Below are 18,477 nucleotides of genomic sequence, written 5' to 3'. Positions count from 1 at the left end.
CGGTGGCCTGGAGAGCTGACAGGGCTTGTCCTCCTCAGAGGTTGTCTCGGAGCGCGGAAGGAGGGATGTCTGAGGGTTCCCCACCTGTAGCGTAAGGGGGGCATAAATGTGCCGGGGGACGGAGACGCGTGAGCGTGGGGAGGCCTCGCGCTGCCCTCGGGCCCCCTGCGTCCCTTCGTTTCAGAACCCACGTACGGTACCGATGTTTCCCACAGAGGTCACAAAACGGTCTTCAGTGATGCTTATTGAATATCCTGAAATGGTATGAGCCGAGGAAACTGTAGAGATACGAAGAGATTAAAATCGCTTCGATTTTAATTTTATTTTGATTAAAATTCTGTGTGATTGAGCAGCAGTGTAGTGAGACCACAACAGAAAAACAATAGCGTGCACATCTTTTTTTACCAGTTAAGAGGGGCAGGGACTTATTGCAGTTACTTTCTTCCAGCCCTAGCTTTCATCCGAGGGAGGTCATTGAGGTGCTGGAGCAGTTCCTGCAGGAGGGACGGATGTCAGCTCTGATGTGGGAGCTCTGTCAGCAGCAAGCGCAGGCTGGCTCACCTGAGCTGCAGGAGGCCCTGCTCAACAAGATTGTGTCTTTGCCTGATCACGTGAGCAATAAGCTCCAGGGGAAAAACCCACCAGTATTCTTCCCACAGAACTACTTTCCTTTCTTGGGTGGTGCAATTATACAGGTGCTGCAGAAGATCTCCGATTCTCTAAGAGGTAAGATTGCAAGAGGACCGTGCTATAGAGACGGCTTTTCTGAAGAAGTGTTTTGTGCATGGACCCCCTTGGCTGGTGCTTCAAATAGAGATAATGGGTATTGCAGAGCCTCACGTTCATCCTTCAGGCTGAAGTTCATTGTGCTTAAAAGCATAAGATGCCAGGAATGAGAAAGATGGCCGAGGCCTTTTAGAATTCCACTGAATGCTGCCATCCTACAAGCTGTTAAATAGCATCATCTGTTGCCAAAGCTTAATTGTGGTCACTTGGTCTGTGCTGAAGTAATTGTATGGAAGATTTAAACAGTACTGAATGAACCAGTGGCTTTGTAACCATCGTGTTAAAGTGGGACTGAGCTACTTTAGTCTTCTGACTCTCACTGTGTATAAATAATACTGGGTGCCATTTTGTGCCTGAGGGCAGGTGGTGGAGGGGAGGGAGGAAGAGATGATGCTTGAAGAGAAAAAGTTAATCTGTGTTTTCAGGCTTCGGTACTTGTAGAAGTGTATGCTCCTCCTTCTGATGGTTTTTTGGAAGATGTTAGTGATGCTCTTGTTAAGCTTGTGTCTGTTTTCTCCCAGATGGCTTGGATTGCTCTATCTCTTTTGTTTCTCACGTCCTGGGGAAGGTATGCATTCATGGCAGACAAAGTGAGTGCTCTACAATACTATTTTGGGGAGGGGGAAAGTCTGTTTTACTGTATTTAGTATGGAAGGATGACTGTGATGATGATCAACAGAGGGAGTGGGAGACTGACCAATTAATACTTTGGGGGTTTTGTGAGTTGGACTGCACAGGCTGCCCTCTGCTTTCTGAGGCTACTCAACTACATATCTGACAGATGTCGATGCTTCTGTCAGCCCACGTGAATGTGATCTGTTCTCCTCTCAAAAATTGACGAGGTTATTAGCCTTCTCATCCTGCCATTTGGGGCATAGCTATTAAATGCTCTTCTAGTGCTTTTCATCCAGTGGTCTGAAAGTGCCTTGTAAATACCAGCACAAATCACTGCCCGTATGTAATAACCCTCTCATGTGAGTAGCCTTCAGTCTGGCTTTGCTTAGGACTTTGAAGCCGCTGAATGCGGAAGTAGTTGACAGGGCTGGGGAAGAAGAGGAAAGATTTTCTAGGTGTTTACTGTGAAGAGGAATACTTGCAAGTTCCTTAGGCTGCTTAGGGTAGTTCTTACCACAGGAACAATTTAGAACTGCAAACTGTACATGGTATTTCTTCATGTTGTAAGAATCTTGAAATTTGCAGGCTGACCTTGAGTACCATTGCACTGGTTCTGTCCATCTGGTGTACTTACCCATTTTCTCTTCCGCTTCAGAGGAAATCCTGAGCGTTTTGGTACCCTGCCTAACGGATCTCACCAAGTCAGACTGCATCTGGCAAAGAATATGCTGGCGATTGGTTGAATGTGTGCCAGACCGCTGGATGGAAGCAGTGGTCCTTGGTTTTGTGCAGAGAGCACCCGGGTAAGAACTCTGCTTTCCTCCCTGATCCAGAGCAAAGGCTGGATTTTTTTCACAAATACTTGCGGAATCAGTTTGTGAAAGATGCTGACGTCTGTGTTCGTGTAGGCAGTTTCTTACAGTGCCATTTCCTGAGAGGCTCTGGGGTAAAGTAGTTGATTGTTCCCTCTTAGGTAGAACCTGCACTATTCCTTAAAGATCTGCATCGTGACATGCAGTGAAAAAACAAGTGAAAACATTCTTTGCAATTACTGACTCACTCTTAAAGTTTAGAGGTGTTTTAGAGGCTTTGTTGCAAATAGTTGCTCACAGAATTTCCTATGATTAGTAGCAGCATGACAGTAATTACACGGATTCCTAATGTTTTGCTATTGATCTGTCTTGCTAGGGCAGATGTCTTGTCTAGGCTGCTGGGGAACCTGGTTGTGAAAAACAAGAAAGCTCAGTTTGTGGTGACACAGAAGGTGCTGCTTTTGCAGTATTGCCACACGGTAAGGACTCTGTGTTGAACAGCGGTGTAGTAATGCCTGTTTTTCCCAAGTGCCAATGTCATTTTTAGCTGAGCTCCAGGTCCTCTTGAGTAAGATTTAACTCTTCATTCTGAAATCAGCCCTCAGTCTCTCCACGTGTACATGAGCTGTGCAGCTCTTCACTTACATCCCCTCAGCTGAACGTAATGAAGAGGGAGGGGTAAACAGTTGCTTTGAAATCATGGGATTCATTTGCTCTCTCAGGGTTGATGGCGATTAGCAGAATTACTGTACTCTTTTTCTGGAACCAAATGGTTATTTGCATGTAACTTCAGTATTCTGGGGAGCTGGAGACATCTAGTTAATTTAGAATCTGAAAGAAGAGACTGCGGAAGCCATGACCCACCCTCAGGGATAAGAATTTGGTAGAAAAGATGAGACAAGGACTGTTGTGTTTTGTTGGGTTTTTTTTTCCTGTGCACCTGAGTTTGTCACAAGGTGTTAGGAAGTGTTCTGTGGCTTGTGATGTTGTGAGAAACGTTCTCTAGACTTTCTGCGTTCCATGTTTGCCTGGGACTGTGCTGATCTGGTTTTGATGGTAAAAATACTCTACTGTATTTCTGTCCTGTTTTTCCATGTATTTCATCAGCAACTGCATGTGTGTGTTTGGTTGTTTTTTTAAATTTGCTTACTTTTGTCTCTGAATGTTGTCAGCCAGTCCCTCAGAGTGAAAAGTTTAAGGTAGTAAAAATACACACTTGTCATTGCTGGATGACAACTTTATGCCCAGTTAAAGCAAGACTCATGGTTTTCATTGCAGACTGCAGTGCTGCAGAACCTCCTTGGCTACCTGTCCCTGGATAGCCTTCGGCGAGCCTTATTGATCCAAGTAAGGTTAAGTAACATTGTTGGTGAGGTATCTGATGGAAAAAATTCTACTGTGTGAGTGTGCGTGTATGCGTGTCTGTGGGGTGCACAATTTTGGTACTTCTCTAAGGCACTTTTGTTACTGTTCATGAGAGTGAGGGAAGTCCTACCATATCACAAGTAAATTGTGGTATACAAGTCGAAGACTTTTTCATATTTAATTGATAAATTGTCTTCCAAATAGCAAAACTAATGAGGCTTGGATTCCGACAAATGTCCCATGTCTTCCATTCTTCTCAGCTTCCTCTGTCATCCCCTATTTGTGTGGCTGGGCAGACAGCAGCAAGTGATGAAGTTGGTTGAGAGCTGTCTGGGTGCCAAATGGTTGATGCTTCAGAATCTCTCTCATCTGCCTTTTCCTCAGTGGGGATGCAGATATTTTCCCTCTCCAAGTCAGCAGTGTGGTGGACCTTTCAGGAAATTTTATCTCTGGAAATCTCTACTGTTTTGTCAATTTTTTTTTTTTTTTTGCACTGGTTACATGTTCTATTATTCTAATTATCAGGAAGTACTGGCAGCTATATAAGATTGGACTGAAAACATACAAAACCATATAATATCATATTGGTTTTTGACAATAATGCATATTGCTCTGCATATAATATTTTTCACTTTTAAATAAAAAAACGCATTATATTTAACAGTATATTAACCGAAGGTGATGTGGAGTTCTCAGCTGGTCAAACACAGTACATTTTAGGCCCTGAAATACAAAGTTAGCTCCGTTTGTAGGGAGTGTAAAGTACACTGGGAAGCATGAAGACCAAAGGGCCATCAGAATATACGATGTGCTGTATGAAAGCACATTTCAAAAATGTGCTTCAAAAAGAAGATTGCTTGTGTATAGAAAAGATCCATTTCAAGCCAGCTTGAGTTCTCCGATTCAGGTGCTGCAAGAACTCTTGGAGACCTGGGGCAGCAGCAGTGCTGTGAAACACTCTCCACCTGAGCAGCAGCAGTATATTAGCAAGGCCATCCTTATCTGCCTCTCCCACCTGAAGGAGCCTGAAATCAAGAGCTGCAGGCAAGGTGAGGCAGTGGGAGAAGCAGGGGTTGGATTTGTTTAACAGAAGGTCTGACTGTGAGTAGAAAAACATCTTGTTTTGATCTATGGATAAACAAAATTGTCCCGTCTTCATCTTGGCAAATGGGGTAGCCTCCTGGGATTCTCCTCTTTTTCTTTAGCACTGATATGATATAATTCCAAGTGCATAGATTTAAATTATAAAATTGGAGAACCATATCTTTGAACTAAGGTTCTTACCTGAACAGTGGTTTAGGAATCCTTTGTCACAGGAAAATCAGGATTGACTCTGGGACTGGTTAGAGGAATGGTGTGATTTGCAATTCATAGGCTCACCGTTGGAGCGTAAGTAAGGCTCCAGAGGGGACAGGGGAAAGTACATCAGGATAAAAAGCTGTTTGGTTGGTCTCTGACTATCCATGTGCATTCCTTCGTGTCATTCTGCTCCCCTCAGTGTGAGGTGAGTAGGGTTAGTGAGTTACCGGCAAGGACCTCCTATTCTGTATTCATACAGTGCGTAGCCCATTGGGGTCCTGGTCTAAAATTTCCGTTTCTGTTGCAATAAAAAAAAAATTCTGTCCAATATCTAGAGTTACTTCTTTGTGTGTGTGGCTTTTGTGGGAGGAGAAGGTTGACTTACAAGACCTGTTCGTCTGTTTCATTCTAGAATTAATTCTTTTTTAGGTGAATAAGTGACCTGTTATTTACTAACAGTACTGTAGTTTTATAATCTGTTTTTTATCTGACAGCTGTTGAAAAGATAAGCTTTTCTGAGTTGAAGGAGGTCAGTCACACAGCAGTAAGCCTGCCTGGTAAAGCTGGCAACCATCATTGGCTGTGGGCTGAGAAATACTGGTTTTATCTGCCTGTTTCAACTTATCTAGGTGGTGAGGGAAATTTCTCCCTCCACGATTGTTGTACTGGTCAGAATTTGTAGCTTCCTCAAAACATGACTTTTCATTTAAGTGGCTTTGAAGCACTCTAAAAACAAGCTAAAGATTGACTTGACTTACCATCCTTTTTTGTTTCAGGGAAAACCAAAATATTCCAAATTTAGACTATATTGTAATGTTTTGTTGACTTTGTACCCCATGAAAAAGCATAGTTTTATTATATTGGTGCTGAAGGGCAATACTGCCATTGCAGAAAGAGAAGTAACAGTTGCAGGGCCCTTTCTATCTTTCTAGCCATTATTGGGTGTTGAGTGGCTAAAGATGCCCTCTCAGGGAACCAGCATAAAGATGGATGTTTGTTTCATGCACTGTTTGGTTTTTTTCAGAGCTTCTCACAAGCATGATGGAGGGCGTGAAATGCCACTTGGACAGCAATCTGCCACAAATACGGCGTCTGGGAATGATTGTGGCAGAGAGCATTAGTTTGAAAATAAACACTGATGGGCCTGTCCTGAAGTTTCAGGTGAAGGTTATAATGAAATTTATGCCTGGTGTGCAGGGCTTAGAGGAAATAAAAGCTTTATACCAGATGATCCAGGGCATTATAGCAAGTTCTAACACTTATTATCTGGAAATAAAGAGAGGCAGCAACACTTTCAAAAAGAGAGGGTATCTATTTACAAAAAAACAGTTGTATAGAAAATAGCCAGGTGGCTGAGAGTGACCTTAAGAGTGTAATCTGATGGCAAAGTTTGTTTCCAGTAGAGTTTGTAAGAATTATGTGACTAAATCACATTAATTCTTTAAAAACCTTCATCATCCCTCATGTCACGTTGCCATATATTAAATGTTTTAAAGATTGTAAGTAACATGCAGGCAAGGTCTGATCAGGTACTACTGTTAAATATAGGGACAAAGATTACATATGGCACAGATCGCTATACAGCATAAATACATTACTGCTGGCAGCACAGTGATTGAAACAAATGGGATTTGTGTAGGTTCATCTGCTTATGATTCAATCTTCATTTGCATACAGCAGAAGGGTCAAATATTGAATGCTGGGCATATTTGCAATCAAATAGAGTGCAGTAACAGTTATTCTGAATGTCTAGTATGAAGAAGATGATGAAGCAAGAGAATTGAAGTCCCTTCTGGTGCAGACTCCACCATTCTGTGTTGTCCCCAGCCTTCCAGATGATGAGTAAGATATTGCTACTATTCATCTCCATGCCATCTTTTTGCCCTTCTCCATACCTTTTTTTGAGTTACACACTAGAACTGTATACAGTATTCAAGATGTCATATATATTCTTAAGCATTATAACGCACCTTATTCTTACAACGCAGTGTAATTATGTTAAATTCATAATGCAAATGGTAGTATGTATTAGAATTGCTTGTTTGGTAGCTGCACCTGGTGAAACCATGCTGCAGGGGTCTTATGTGCCCCTGGGTAGAATCAAATGGGCCTTTCTGTTCTCATCTAGGAAAACTGGCATTTAGGCCATATGCCCCCAGCCCATTCATCCGTGACAAAAATCTAGCATATCTGTCAGTCTAAAGACTGGTTCTTTGGTGCTTTTAACTTCCATAGCATCTGCTGAGACTCTTTGAAGCACTTAGTTTTATCAGCAGAAAAACGAAGCACTTCATGTTATTAGCAAATGAAGCTGCCCAGCACTCCAGTGAAATACAGAAAATTTATCGCTCCCATTTTAGGGGCATAATCAGCATAGACAACTGAGAGAGCATTTGAGAAGCAGAGAGATGAAAGAACAATGCCAAAGTCCACAGAAATAGGTAGAGAGACAGACAAAAATTTCTCCATTATTATATTCATACCACTAGCAATGGTTAAAGATGTTTTTTTTCCCATCTGTTCAGTTTCATTCACAGCTTCAAATATGGTGCAGGGCAGTGTGATCCACTTACCACAGATGAGTCTTTCCTTAGCAGTCCTAGGTATAAGTTAGTGCAGGGGGAACGCAGCAACTTAGCTAGCTTAATTTTTGTTATCCATTGCTCTTCTGTTAAGAGATTCTGCTTCTCTTCTCTCCTCACCCCATTCTCCTTTCCAGGACTTTGTTCCTTGTGTCAGCCAAGCTAGGTGGGAGACTACAGCAGAAATAATTATCTGCCGTTCTCTTTAGGCAGCAAGGGTTGATGGTGTGGGTAGTTTCTTGCTTGTGAATAAGGCCTGTCACTTTATTGGTTTTAATACTTCTTGTTCTTCACAGAAGGAATGAGAAAGCAGATGCTGCACTGCCATTGGTATTGGAAAGTAACAAGAAATCACATACAGCAGCCCCTATGATGCCAGATGAGGCGTCGGATGCTGAGCTTGACAGGTATGGGGCAAGAATCTGGTAGGAAATGGAAAATAAATGGCAGGTTCTTAAGAGCAGACATGGGGAGAAGGGAGCTTCGGTAGCTGCATTTCTTGGCAAATCTTGTGCTTTCTGACCTTGTTCAGCTGAGTGATGTGCAGCAGGGTGGGACTTTGTGTAGGAAATTGCACGCAAGTATGTTAGTCAATAATTTAAGCAAAGCCCACATTGTGTACAGCCGTTGTATTTATTCCATTTGACTTAGATACATGTTTCCTGGAATTATGGATATAGCTACCCATTTTAATAGTGGACCTGGCTTATTCTGTCACTTTACCAGTATATAAAGAAATCTCAAGAATCAGCTTCTAGTCTCTTGGTCACTTGACTCCTTCCTGCACTTGACCAGGAAATCCAGTTCCAGATCTGGTCTCAGAACTGCTCTTTCACTGAACTTCAGAGTAATTCATAGAACTTCGTAGGCAACCCTCTCAGGCTAGGTTTCAGCAGTGCTGCTGGATGATGCAAGAGTGACGGTGTTACAACAATGTTTGTGATGGTTCTTTCCCTTTTGTGTGGATAGCTGGGGAAAGGGAGAACGTCTATGCTCCATAGACTAACTTCTGCCTTTATTTCTGTTACAGTGATGATGACCTCATCCCTTATGACATGTCAGAGGATAAAGAACTAAAGACTAAGGCTCCTGTGTATATCCGAGACTGTATTGAAGGTAGGAGATTTTGGGCTAAGTCTTTATCTGTTTCTGACTGGTTTTGGGAGAGTGATCTTTGTGTAGGTTTATTTTTTTCTGAGCTAATTTGAAGAAGCTGTAGGATTTCAGTAATCTGGGCTCAAGTGTTGAACTGTAATTTCTGAGTAATTTCAATTCAGTTCCTAATGCCGGCCATGCGCTGAGTCAGTGATATCTGCCTATAACAAGACAAACTATTGGCAGAAGAAAGTTGGGGGTGTATACCCAAGTACAACCATTCTGTTAATAGCTTTTGTTTGTCTCTTGATTACCTTCAGTCCTGACAGGATCTGAAGATGTGGACAAATGGGAAGCTACAGTCAAGGCTCTTGAGAGCTTGGTTCGAAAGAATCCAGCAGCAACAAGAGAGGTGAAGTAGTATGAGCTAAGTTACCAGTGGGCTGTAATACAGGATTATCCTTTTGCCCTTGTGAGGAGACTAAACATGCCAACAGAGCAGCAGGCTAGGCTAATGTGTACCTGGATGTAAAGCTTTCAACTTGGGAAGGGAAATAGAAGGAAATAATTGCTTTGGAGGTGAGGCTACAGAGCCTACAAAGGAACAAAGAAGCAGGCAAAGGTGCTGGCAACAGCATGGCATTTAGCAGCTCCAGCACTGAAAATGAAATGCATTGCAAGTAGAGCTTGCCAGTAAAATGAGGAAGCAAAAGAAGCTCCATGTTTTGTGCTGGGCAGAAAAAACGTTAGAAATGCAGTTTACAGAGCAGCCACGAATTCCACTTGATTTTAATTTTGGATTTAATTGATTTTGAATTGAAATTGAATTTAACTGTTATTCCCCAACAAAAAGGGAGATAAAATCAAATGGACTTTCCCTATTTGCTTGTACAAGCATAATGTCTTCTGGAGGGAGTAGTTGGATTGTACTGGTCAAGATGAAAAGTTCAGATGAAAGGAGCTTGGGACAAGGTCACTGATGTGATGAATGCTCACCACCACTTGCTAGTGAACACTTGAAGGTGGCAGAGATACAGGCCTCTGCAAGTTAAGAAGGGGAAGGGATGTAGTCTGGTAAACAATGCGCAATCTGCTGCTGCTCATCAGACGTGTTACTGAGCTGGATGGGCTTTGGGTGTGGTACTGTACCCTTTAATCCATTAGTTACAGTGACAAGTCCTCCTATGTCATGATGCCACCACTTGTCCAAAAAGCCAAAGTGAATGTGGACAGAGAAATCAGCTTAGGGGTTTGTTCAGTGTTTTGAGCAGTCTGTCTTGATGGCATTTAGCTTAATGTGTTTTCTCTCCCTCCTAAATAATGGACATGTTGCCTATATTCCATACCCTCATTGTCTTTGCTTAAACATTAGAAATGGAGAATGGATACTGCTGTGTAAATCCTGTGGGAAAGAAAACTGCAGGGATTTGATTCCTTTTTTCATATTTTGAGCAGGTTAGCGTGGAGCTGGCAAAAATACTATTGCATCTGGAGGAGAAGACATGCATTGAAGGCTTTATGGAGCTCCGTCAGAGAGCTCAAGTAGCTGTTTTAACCACAGATCCAATACCTGTGAGTCCCTCTTACTGCTTTCCTTTTTTCAGTTGAGGCACAGGCAAAAATTTAAGCAGCTGAAGTCTCTTGCTAGCTTGATAGAAGCAGCTGTCAGAGTGTGGTAGAATAGCTAGTTTATGTCTGACAGCATTTATGCAGAGATGGGCTATGTACTGAAAAACCTGCAATGGATGACTAAAACAACAGGAAAGAGAAAACTGTCAGAGCTGTAACAAACTGGAGGAACTGTTTGGAGACTGTTAGTATGAGTATACCTGACAAGGCAAATTAGATAAGGACTTGTTGCACTGAAGGGAGATTGTCTCACATAGAGGGAAGCTGAGGCACAAAGGGCTTCTCTAGAAGAAAACTTAACTGGTGATTGTAATCATAGAATCGTAGAATGGTTTGGGTTGGAAGGGACCTTTAAAGATCATCTACTTCCAGCCTTCCCTGCTGTGGGCAGGGACATCTTTCACTAGATGAGGTTGCTCAAAGCCCCGTCCAACCTGACCTTGAACACTTCCTATGATGGGGCATCCGCAACTTCTCTGGGCAATCTGTTCCAGTGTCTCACCACCCTCATAGTAAAGAATTTCTTCCTTATGTCCAATCTAGATCTATCCTCTGTCAGTTTAAAACCTTTACCCCATATCCTATCGGTACAGGCCCTGGTAAGAAGTCTCTCTCTACCTTTCTTAGAAGCCCCTTTTAAGTATTGAAAGACAATAAGGACTCCTTTGAAGTGCCAAAGCTCCCTCTGCATGGGAGGGAGAGAAGAATGGCAAAGTCATGCTTGTCATTTTCTTCCTTTGTGAGAATCTAGAAGTAGAAGTGTCTGAATTTCCCATATTTGCACAACGTGTCTCTTCCCTTCTCTTTGGAGGCTTGTTGTTAACTAACAGGAAGCATGACTTCTGCTGAAATTGAGTGCTTTTAGAATTAGCAGAAAGGCTGTTTCCAGCCTGGGTTTGTGTTCATTGCTCCTTGATTTTTCTGTACAGGTAGCAAAGTACTTGACGTCCCAATTCTACTCTCTGAACTACAGTCTTCGTCAGCGCATGGACATTCTTGATGTAAGTGCTGTTTTCTTCAATTCCCACTTTCCTTGTGTCTTTGTTGCACCAGTGCTGTTCCCTTGAGATGTAATGGGGTTACCTTTTATTCCTTAGAGGAGGAGGCAGCAGAGGCATGGAAATCTCTTACGTTAGTATTTGTGCCTGGCATTCCCCTCTTGTTCATAACGCTGCTACGCTCCAATTATACAGTGATCCTTCCCCACAGAATGCAAAACATATGATGGTCATTTGCTTAGGAGAAGCCACTGTTTCCTAACATGTCATCAGTCTGTTATATCTTCACTTTCTGAAAGATAGAAATCTGCCTGTGACTCCTTCTACATCATTTCACTTACTGTGTCTGAAGAAGGAGCCATTGTTCTGTTTCAGGGCTAAGTGACCAAGTGCTTGGTCAGTGAGTACCTCGGAGCCAATTGGCTGTTTGGTGGGCAGTTACCTTGCCATTCTTCATTCTAAACCTGTTGTGCCTTTCTGCCTTGCTGTTCCTATCAGTTTGGGTGCAGGTAACTGTTGTTGTTGTTCAAGGATTACCCCTTTTTAACAGAACCTCCCTCTTTTTCATCTAGGTATTGGTTTTGGCAGCTCAGGAACTGTCCTATCCCAAATCCTATGGGAAGACCAAGCATTCTGGTGCCCAAAAACCTTGTATCCAGCTCCTTCCTGGAAGTGACAGCTCTAAGGACTGGAGAAGAATTGTTGATGAGAGGATCAAAAGCAAGACTCGGAGATTTGCTACGGTGAGGCCAGGGCAGAAACAAACTGATGTCAAATCCAGCAAAAGTAGGGACGCTAGCAGTTGCTGTAGTTTCTGTCTGAAAGAGCAAAATACCTGTGAAATTGGGCCCAACTTCAAATATAAATTTATCTTAGTATCTGGCTGAATCTTTTGGTGCAGAGGACCGACTCCTGTAGTCCTCTCCCGGCAGGGAAAGGAAGATAAACCTTGTACTCCTTGGCTTGCATTGAGGGATAGTTGTTGCTGTTCTATGCTTGTTCTGAGCTTGTCTGGCCGCTGCAGGGAGCTGTGACTGCACCTCACGGATCCTAGAGCCTCCTCCATCAGACTAGATGCCTCTGGACTGTCTTAGCCTTCCTATTTTTCAGGGAGATAAATTGATGCCAGTTTCCTAGTTCCCAGAACTCCCCTGTGGTTCATCCTGGAGAACTTGCTTTCTAAAACTCCTTTATCCCTTGAATGTTCTTGTTTCTTATAATCTAACCCAACATTACTGAGCTATATTGTACTGAAATATTTAGACATGTGAGAGGATCTGAGGTGGGAAGTGAGCCATCCAGTCTGGAAACTAGTAGCCGTAGGCATACAAGCAAGCAGCGGCTGACAATGGGATGGCTGCAAGGAACCCGTAGCCTTGACAGTGTCCAGTGGAAGTGGAAAAGTCAGATGCTGCATCTTGTGTCTAGACTTCATTTTTCTCTTGGACAGGGTCAGTCTCAAGTGGAATTGGCTTCCGGCCCAAATGAGTTCAATTCTGTTGCTGGGCACTTCTTTTTTCCATTGATTCAGCACTTTGACAGGTGAGTGTGAACACCTTGGGATGCGGGCCTGGCAGCTGCCAGAGTGAACCCTTCTGCTTGTTCTGCTTGCCTCAGAGCAGCAGGCTTAAGCCCAGAAGCTGTGTGGGAGTCCAGTGACACCACACTGATGCCTGGCTTGTGCACAAAGCTTAGAGAGGAGGAGTTTGTGGTTTCTTGGACTTATCCTATGAAGTCTTGTTGGGCAGGAGTATGTAGAAGTGAAGATACATTATGAAGAATAACCTGTCAGCAGGTACACAGGTGGATGATTTTGGCAGTACCAAACCAGTTGTCTTGGCTGACCCTCCACCTTGGGAAGTTCACACAAAACCACAGAACTCAGGCTGCAGTCTTTAAACAAAGTTAACTGTCTCAGGTTTGGGCCTGTCACCTGGACTGGTCCTTGTGACCATGTTATAGGACACAGGACACGGTTTATTGTCAATCACCTAAGTCTTTGCTTACCTAAGGAAGGCTGAGTAATTGATTCCATGAGAATCAAGATTCTTGTAATACCAGTCTTAACGGTTTGTTTCTAATATGGCAGTGGTGCTAGCTTTTGCATGCAGTTCTTTCTAAGTAAAGCCTGTTGGTAGAATAAGTGATACCTGCTGTAAGAATAGAGGATATTACTGGTCTGGGTGGCCTGTGTTAAACTGGGAATGACTGTATAATGACTGTTGTAGGGATTCAGGCTTGTGGGGGACAGTTCGCCCTGCATAACCACCCTGACTGTTCCAAAGATGCACTGATCAGCCTTCTCACTGTACAGGACTGTGTATCTTGCACTTGCAGGCCTTTGACAACATTTGATCTCCTGGGGGAAGATCACTTTGTCCTTGGAAGACTGGTCCACACTTTAGCAATCCTGATGTACTTGGCTGTCAACACTGTGGTAAGAAAGGCTGGATGAGCTTGCAGATAGCAGGAGAGACGTCCAGCCTGGGAACTCAGAGGTGCCTTCTGAAATAGCAGTGTGATCTGGGGCCTGCTACACTTAGACTGGCAGCAAGTTTGAGTTGCACGTGCTGAGAAGTTGCGAAAAGGGCTGGGGAAAAATGGTCAGACAAGAGACACGGGATTCAAGACGCCCCTGCACTATCTTTTGCTTCTTCTGGTAGAAAAACTATCAATTTCTGTGGGAGGTTGGGCACATTGTTTCACTTTACTGCCTAAGTTTCCTCACCTATAAAAGTAAGTTAGTTGTAACCCTGATCCTCACAACAGTGTATCTCAAGGTCCAGTTCTGTAGGGCGGTGTGAATGTGAAGGTATTCAGTGTTTCTGTCATAATCCTGTTTTGCAGGCAGTTACTGCAATGGGAAAGGCACTGCTGGAGTTTGTTTGGGCTCTGCGTTTCCACACTGACTCGTGAGTTGTAGTTGTATGCTTTCATTTTTAAAGATCAGCTGCGAGCCAGTCTCTAGCCATGGTTTGTCTTCGTCCAAGACTAGCACCTGACTGAGAATGTCAATGACTTAATGCATTAAGTCAATGCTCTCCTCCAGCCTTGTGTTCTTATGACTGAGTATTGCAACAATATGTAATGAAGGTATTGGTTTAATGTTAGACCAATATATGAACTTGGCTAGTATCTTCTAGTGTGGAGGTACAGTCATTACCTATAGAAAGCATGACAAATTTCTTGATCAACTATCCATGTGATAGTTTCATCTATGTTTACTCAAGGAGCTCAGAAAACTTTAGATTCAATTCCAGCATTCAACCCTGGAAGAAATTAAGACATATAGCCGAAGTGCTGTAAACATCCAATTTCTATTTTGATCTCAGACTTGTCCAGGGCTCTGAATTATGCTAGACTCCCTGCACCACAGCATGGCAGGGGCTATGTATGTGGGCACTCTGCCAGCTGGTGCATGATTACACTCCTAATCAGTAGGAATATGGCAAAAGTCATCATAATCACAAACATTTGAAACTGGAGAACCGGTGAGGTGAAGAAATCAAGGTAGAGCATGAAGCTGCAGGCTCTAACCAGTTCAGTCTTTCTCCAACAGGTATGTGCGCCAGGGTCTTTTGTCCTGTATCTCTTCTGTGCTCCTCAGTGTCCCTACAGAGCGTCTTCTGGAAGACATGACAGAAGAGCTTTTGGAGACTCAGTCCTGGCTGGGAGGTAAGATGTGGTGGTGTACGCCAGTGTTTTTCTGATTAGTGGTGCAGTCTTTGTGCACCATCTCTTTAATTGCGATGGTAGCAGTAATGTCCTAGTGTTGTGCACCAGAGATTTGCATGATAAGCATATTTATCGCTTGCTTGTAAGTTTAGGGCAAATACCAGACCACACTGTGTGCTGTAGAGATGTATTACTGAGGTATCTAAAGCATAAGCTGAGAGCTGCATATGTATTATGTGCCCCCTTTCTCTGTCTAGCGTCCAACCACCCACCTCATGAAGCTGCAGAAAGTATTGTCATATTGCATATTACATCCAGGCAGTGACTCTGACCAGCAGTAACATTCAAGGCTTGTATGGCCCGTTTACACCATGTGCACAGAAGGTGGGTTTCATTCGTGCTAAAAATAGGAGGAAGAAAAGCATGGCCCCATCTCCGAACTTCCTGTTGCTGATGGAAAGAACAACTTATGAAAGACAGCAAATGACTTCGCATGCTGCGTCCAACGCACTTTACATCAACACAAGCTATGTTGGTGGCTTCTGGTAGGCTGGAACTGCACAAATTGGTGGTCGGGTATCGCAGTGTGCTGGAAGTACAAGAGGAAATAAGGCCACGTGCTTTGTAGCTCTGAAGCCTCCACTGTATTCTGAGTGGACCTCATGTGACTCCCTGGGTTGGTTTCCTTCACCGTTCTCACTCTTGGTGAGTTGGCTTCCCACAGGGAGCAGGCAGGAAGCGACTCTGACACAGCCGGCCTCTGATCCTTGCAGGTTGTGGAGCTCTGTGCCCTTTAAAAGGAAGAGAGCTGCCTTGTGGGACCGAAAACCTTACTTTTCCCATGACATGGTGTGCTCTGAGGAATCTGCTTGTCTCTGCAGTTAACACTGCTATTACCAAGTAGAGCCTTTCCAGGAATGTTACAAAAGTATTTTCAGCATGAGGGTCTCCATAATCTGTTTTTAATGAGTTCTTTTTGGAAGGAGGAGGAGGACAGAGCTAGTAGCATCTTTTTACATAATAGCCATCCCTTTGCATGTAGTGCTTTTGCATGAAAAAGATCCTGGTGGGAAGGAGAGAAGGATAAGATCACAGTTGTGTGTGAGAAGGGGAAATTGTAGGAGCCGTTCGGAAACCTTAAAGAATACAACTCAGCTCCACGTCTGGTCAGACACAATTTAAGTGCAGTTTAAAAGGGCTTCTAGAGCTGCTTCCTGAAACACAACAACTTCTTGGGCTACGCCTTCAGTATTTGTTGTAAGATTGTTCGTAAAACAGCTATCACAGCATATCATAGCACTGGGCTCCTCCTTGCTGCTCCAACAGGTGAAGTCAGTCACTAGAGACCTACTTTTGTGATCATGGTTTTGAGCTAGCGGACTTGCTGTTGCTTCATGATTCTTCCAGGCAAGATTTGCAAGACGTGTCATGTATTATAGCTGGGAAAATGACAAGCTTAATGGCCAGAAGAAGTCACCACTTTGGGTTTCAGCTTAAAGCATCTACATTTCTCCTGCTATGGCTAAAGCACAATGAGGAGCAGTGGGCTAGAAAATGTTATCCATGAAGCATTTAGTAGAAATCTACAAATCTGCTCCAGTTTGTTATTATATCACAGCCTGTGCAGATTGCTCTAGTTCATCGTGTGAATATGACTGACTGTTCCTGCCCTTCAGCCTTTGGGCTGTAACTAGAACTGTTCCCCGCTAGAAAGCGTTTGCAGTGTGGTGTAAGAAACTACATCAGTCACTGTCACGGTACTGCCTACTGAGTGGATGCTTTGGGACATTTCAGCTGGGGAGAGAGGCTAGGATCCACCTTGTACTTGTCAGTCATTGCCCTTAATGCCATGCTGGACCTACTGTTGAGTAGCCTAATCTTTCCCAGGGGAGGGAGAGAATACCTAAACGTTTCTAGGAAACAGTTCCTTTGATTCCTCAGCAGCTGCCTTTGAGGGAATTCCCCACCCCTTGCAAGTGCTGTAGAGCTATGTCATAGGTAAGTTTGTTTTATCAAAGGACCCGAATGATACTCTGGTGCCCTCTGCCTCCCTTTCAAGTGGCAGTAGTTCAAGATCCATGCTCATGGCAATTAGAAACAGTGCCAACATCAGTCCCTTAGCTTTTGAGCTTCTACCGCTCTGTCTTGTAACCTCCCCCTTTTTGCCTTCTGTAGAGGGAGTATGGAAGCACCATCGTGAAGCTCTCCCTGAGGTTATAAATAGCCCTACTCCATCTGAATGAGTCATGTGTTTGGGCTGACAGTACTGGGCTCTGAGCACACTGCTTGTGCGTACAGGATATCCTTACACAGACTCTCTGCTCTTCCAGGCTCCCCCTGCTCAGACATCCTGCATGCATCCTGGTTTTTACTTTGCAGGCCCATTAAGGGCCCCTGAAATAACAGCTGCTGGAAGCAGCCTCATGCCCTCCCTTATATCTTGCATAAAGTGTGAAAGAACTACAAGTTTATCAGAAGACTAATCTCTCAGAACGAAGAACGTGTTGAAACTTGGGGCCTGCCTCTTTCTTTCCCCGATTTGAAGGGCAGCATGACCGCAGATTTCAGGAGGGAGCACTGAGCATTTGTTTAGATTGCAGGAATTGGCAGAATGGAGACGTTAGGCTTTTGAGTAAGTGGATTTCTAATTGCAAACTGCATTCATGCTAGTAGATCAGCTGTACGAAGGTTGGGTATAGCTCAAGGGCACAAGTATAAATTCTGGCATGGAGGCTATCCCATGGAATGCAAGGTCAGACAGTTTCTATAGTGTTTCAACCCAACTGACTATTTGTTTCTGGTACAAGGATGAGCATTGTCACATGTGACAGACAGGGCTCACCTAAACTTATACTGCTTAAGATGATCAAGTTTGCACATCTTTGCCTTCTGGTCTAATATAATTCCTGCAAGTGCTGTTGTCCAGCCCAGACTTAGTTGCATTTGCCGTTGCATTTAGCGCTGATGGTCAGTGAAACAGCAGAGAAGTGTTAGGTGAAGGGCAGTTTTTCCCATTTTTCAACTAACAGTGTCTGCTTTTTTCACAGATGTGGTGGAGAAAGATCCAGATGGGGACTGCAGGAGGCTGGCCTTGCAGAACTTGCTGCTAATGGAGAACCTGAAAAAGAAACTCAAAACTGTCCCTTCCTAGCTGAAGGGCAAAAGAAATGACCTTTACCTCATACTCTTGCCAGCTGGATGTGTGTAGGCACTGCTGGGGCCTCTTCAGCAGTCACCTGGCTGGAGAAGAGGAAGAAGGGGGGAAGGGTGCCGAGCTGTAAGCCTGCGAACCTGACTTGACATCTGGACTTTGTAGTGGAGGCCAATTTAGTGAGCTATTGCTATCCGGTACGGAGTGTACAGATGCAGGAAGGTAGGCTAGCACTGCCATCCTCCCCACACCTCCCCAGCCCCCACCCCCAGCTATTTATAACCTTGGCAGGTTTGAGTGCTCTGCTAAAAATACAGGGAAAATCTCATAGCAGAGTTCTTGTCAGAAAAAATCCAGGAGGACTCGATAGGGCCACTTACCTCCTAGGACCAAGTCTGTGATATGCCCATAACAAAGGCTCCCGTGTCTTCTAGCAGTCAGTGTTTGGTGGAATAGTTACTGGTGTGCTG

The 18,477-nt window shown here is 43.8% G+C and overlaps 1 protein-coding gene across 1 annotated transcript; it reads left to right on the top strand.

Moving 5' to 3' along the window:
- Window positions 1–408: 408 nt before the first annotated feature.
- Window positions 409–18,368, top strand: TELO2 (telomere maintenance 2; the record flags this gene model as incomplete). Its single annotated transcript, XM_009583781.1, has 19 exons — window positions 409–726; window positions 1,308–1,376; window positions 2,057–2,204; window positions 2,590–2,692; window positions 3,492–3,560; window positions 4,486–4,627; window positions 5,902–6,038; window positions 6,631–6,696; window positions 7,766–7,866; window positions 8,490–8,575; window positions 8,875–8,966; window positions 10,010–10,126; window positions 11,113–11,184; window positions 11,754–11,924; window positions 12,632–12,723; window positions 13,519–13,618; window positions 14,029–14,093; window positions 14,741–14,856; window positions 17,904–18,368. Coding segments are annotated over 19 exons (2,168 nt in total), but the record flags the coding sequence as incomplete, so codon positions are not given.
- Window positions 18,369–18,477: the final 109 nt, after the last annotated feature.

The sequence above is a fragment of the Fulmarus glacialis genome, unplaced genomic scaffold, assembly GCF_000690835.1.
Source record: "Fulmarus glacialis isolate BGI_N327 unplaced genomic scaffold, ASM69083v1 scaffold21728, whole genome shotgun sequence".
NCBI lineage: Eukaryota > Metazoa > Chordata > Aves > Procellariiformes > Procellariidae > Fulmarus > Fulmarus glacialis.
Note: the sequence above shows the minus strand (reverse complement) of the source record. Positions and strands in the feature narration are given on the sequence as shown.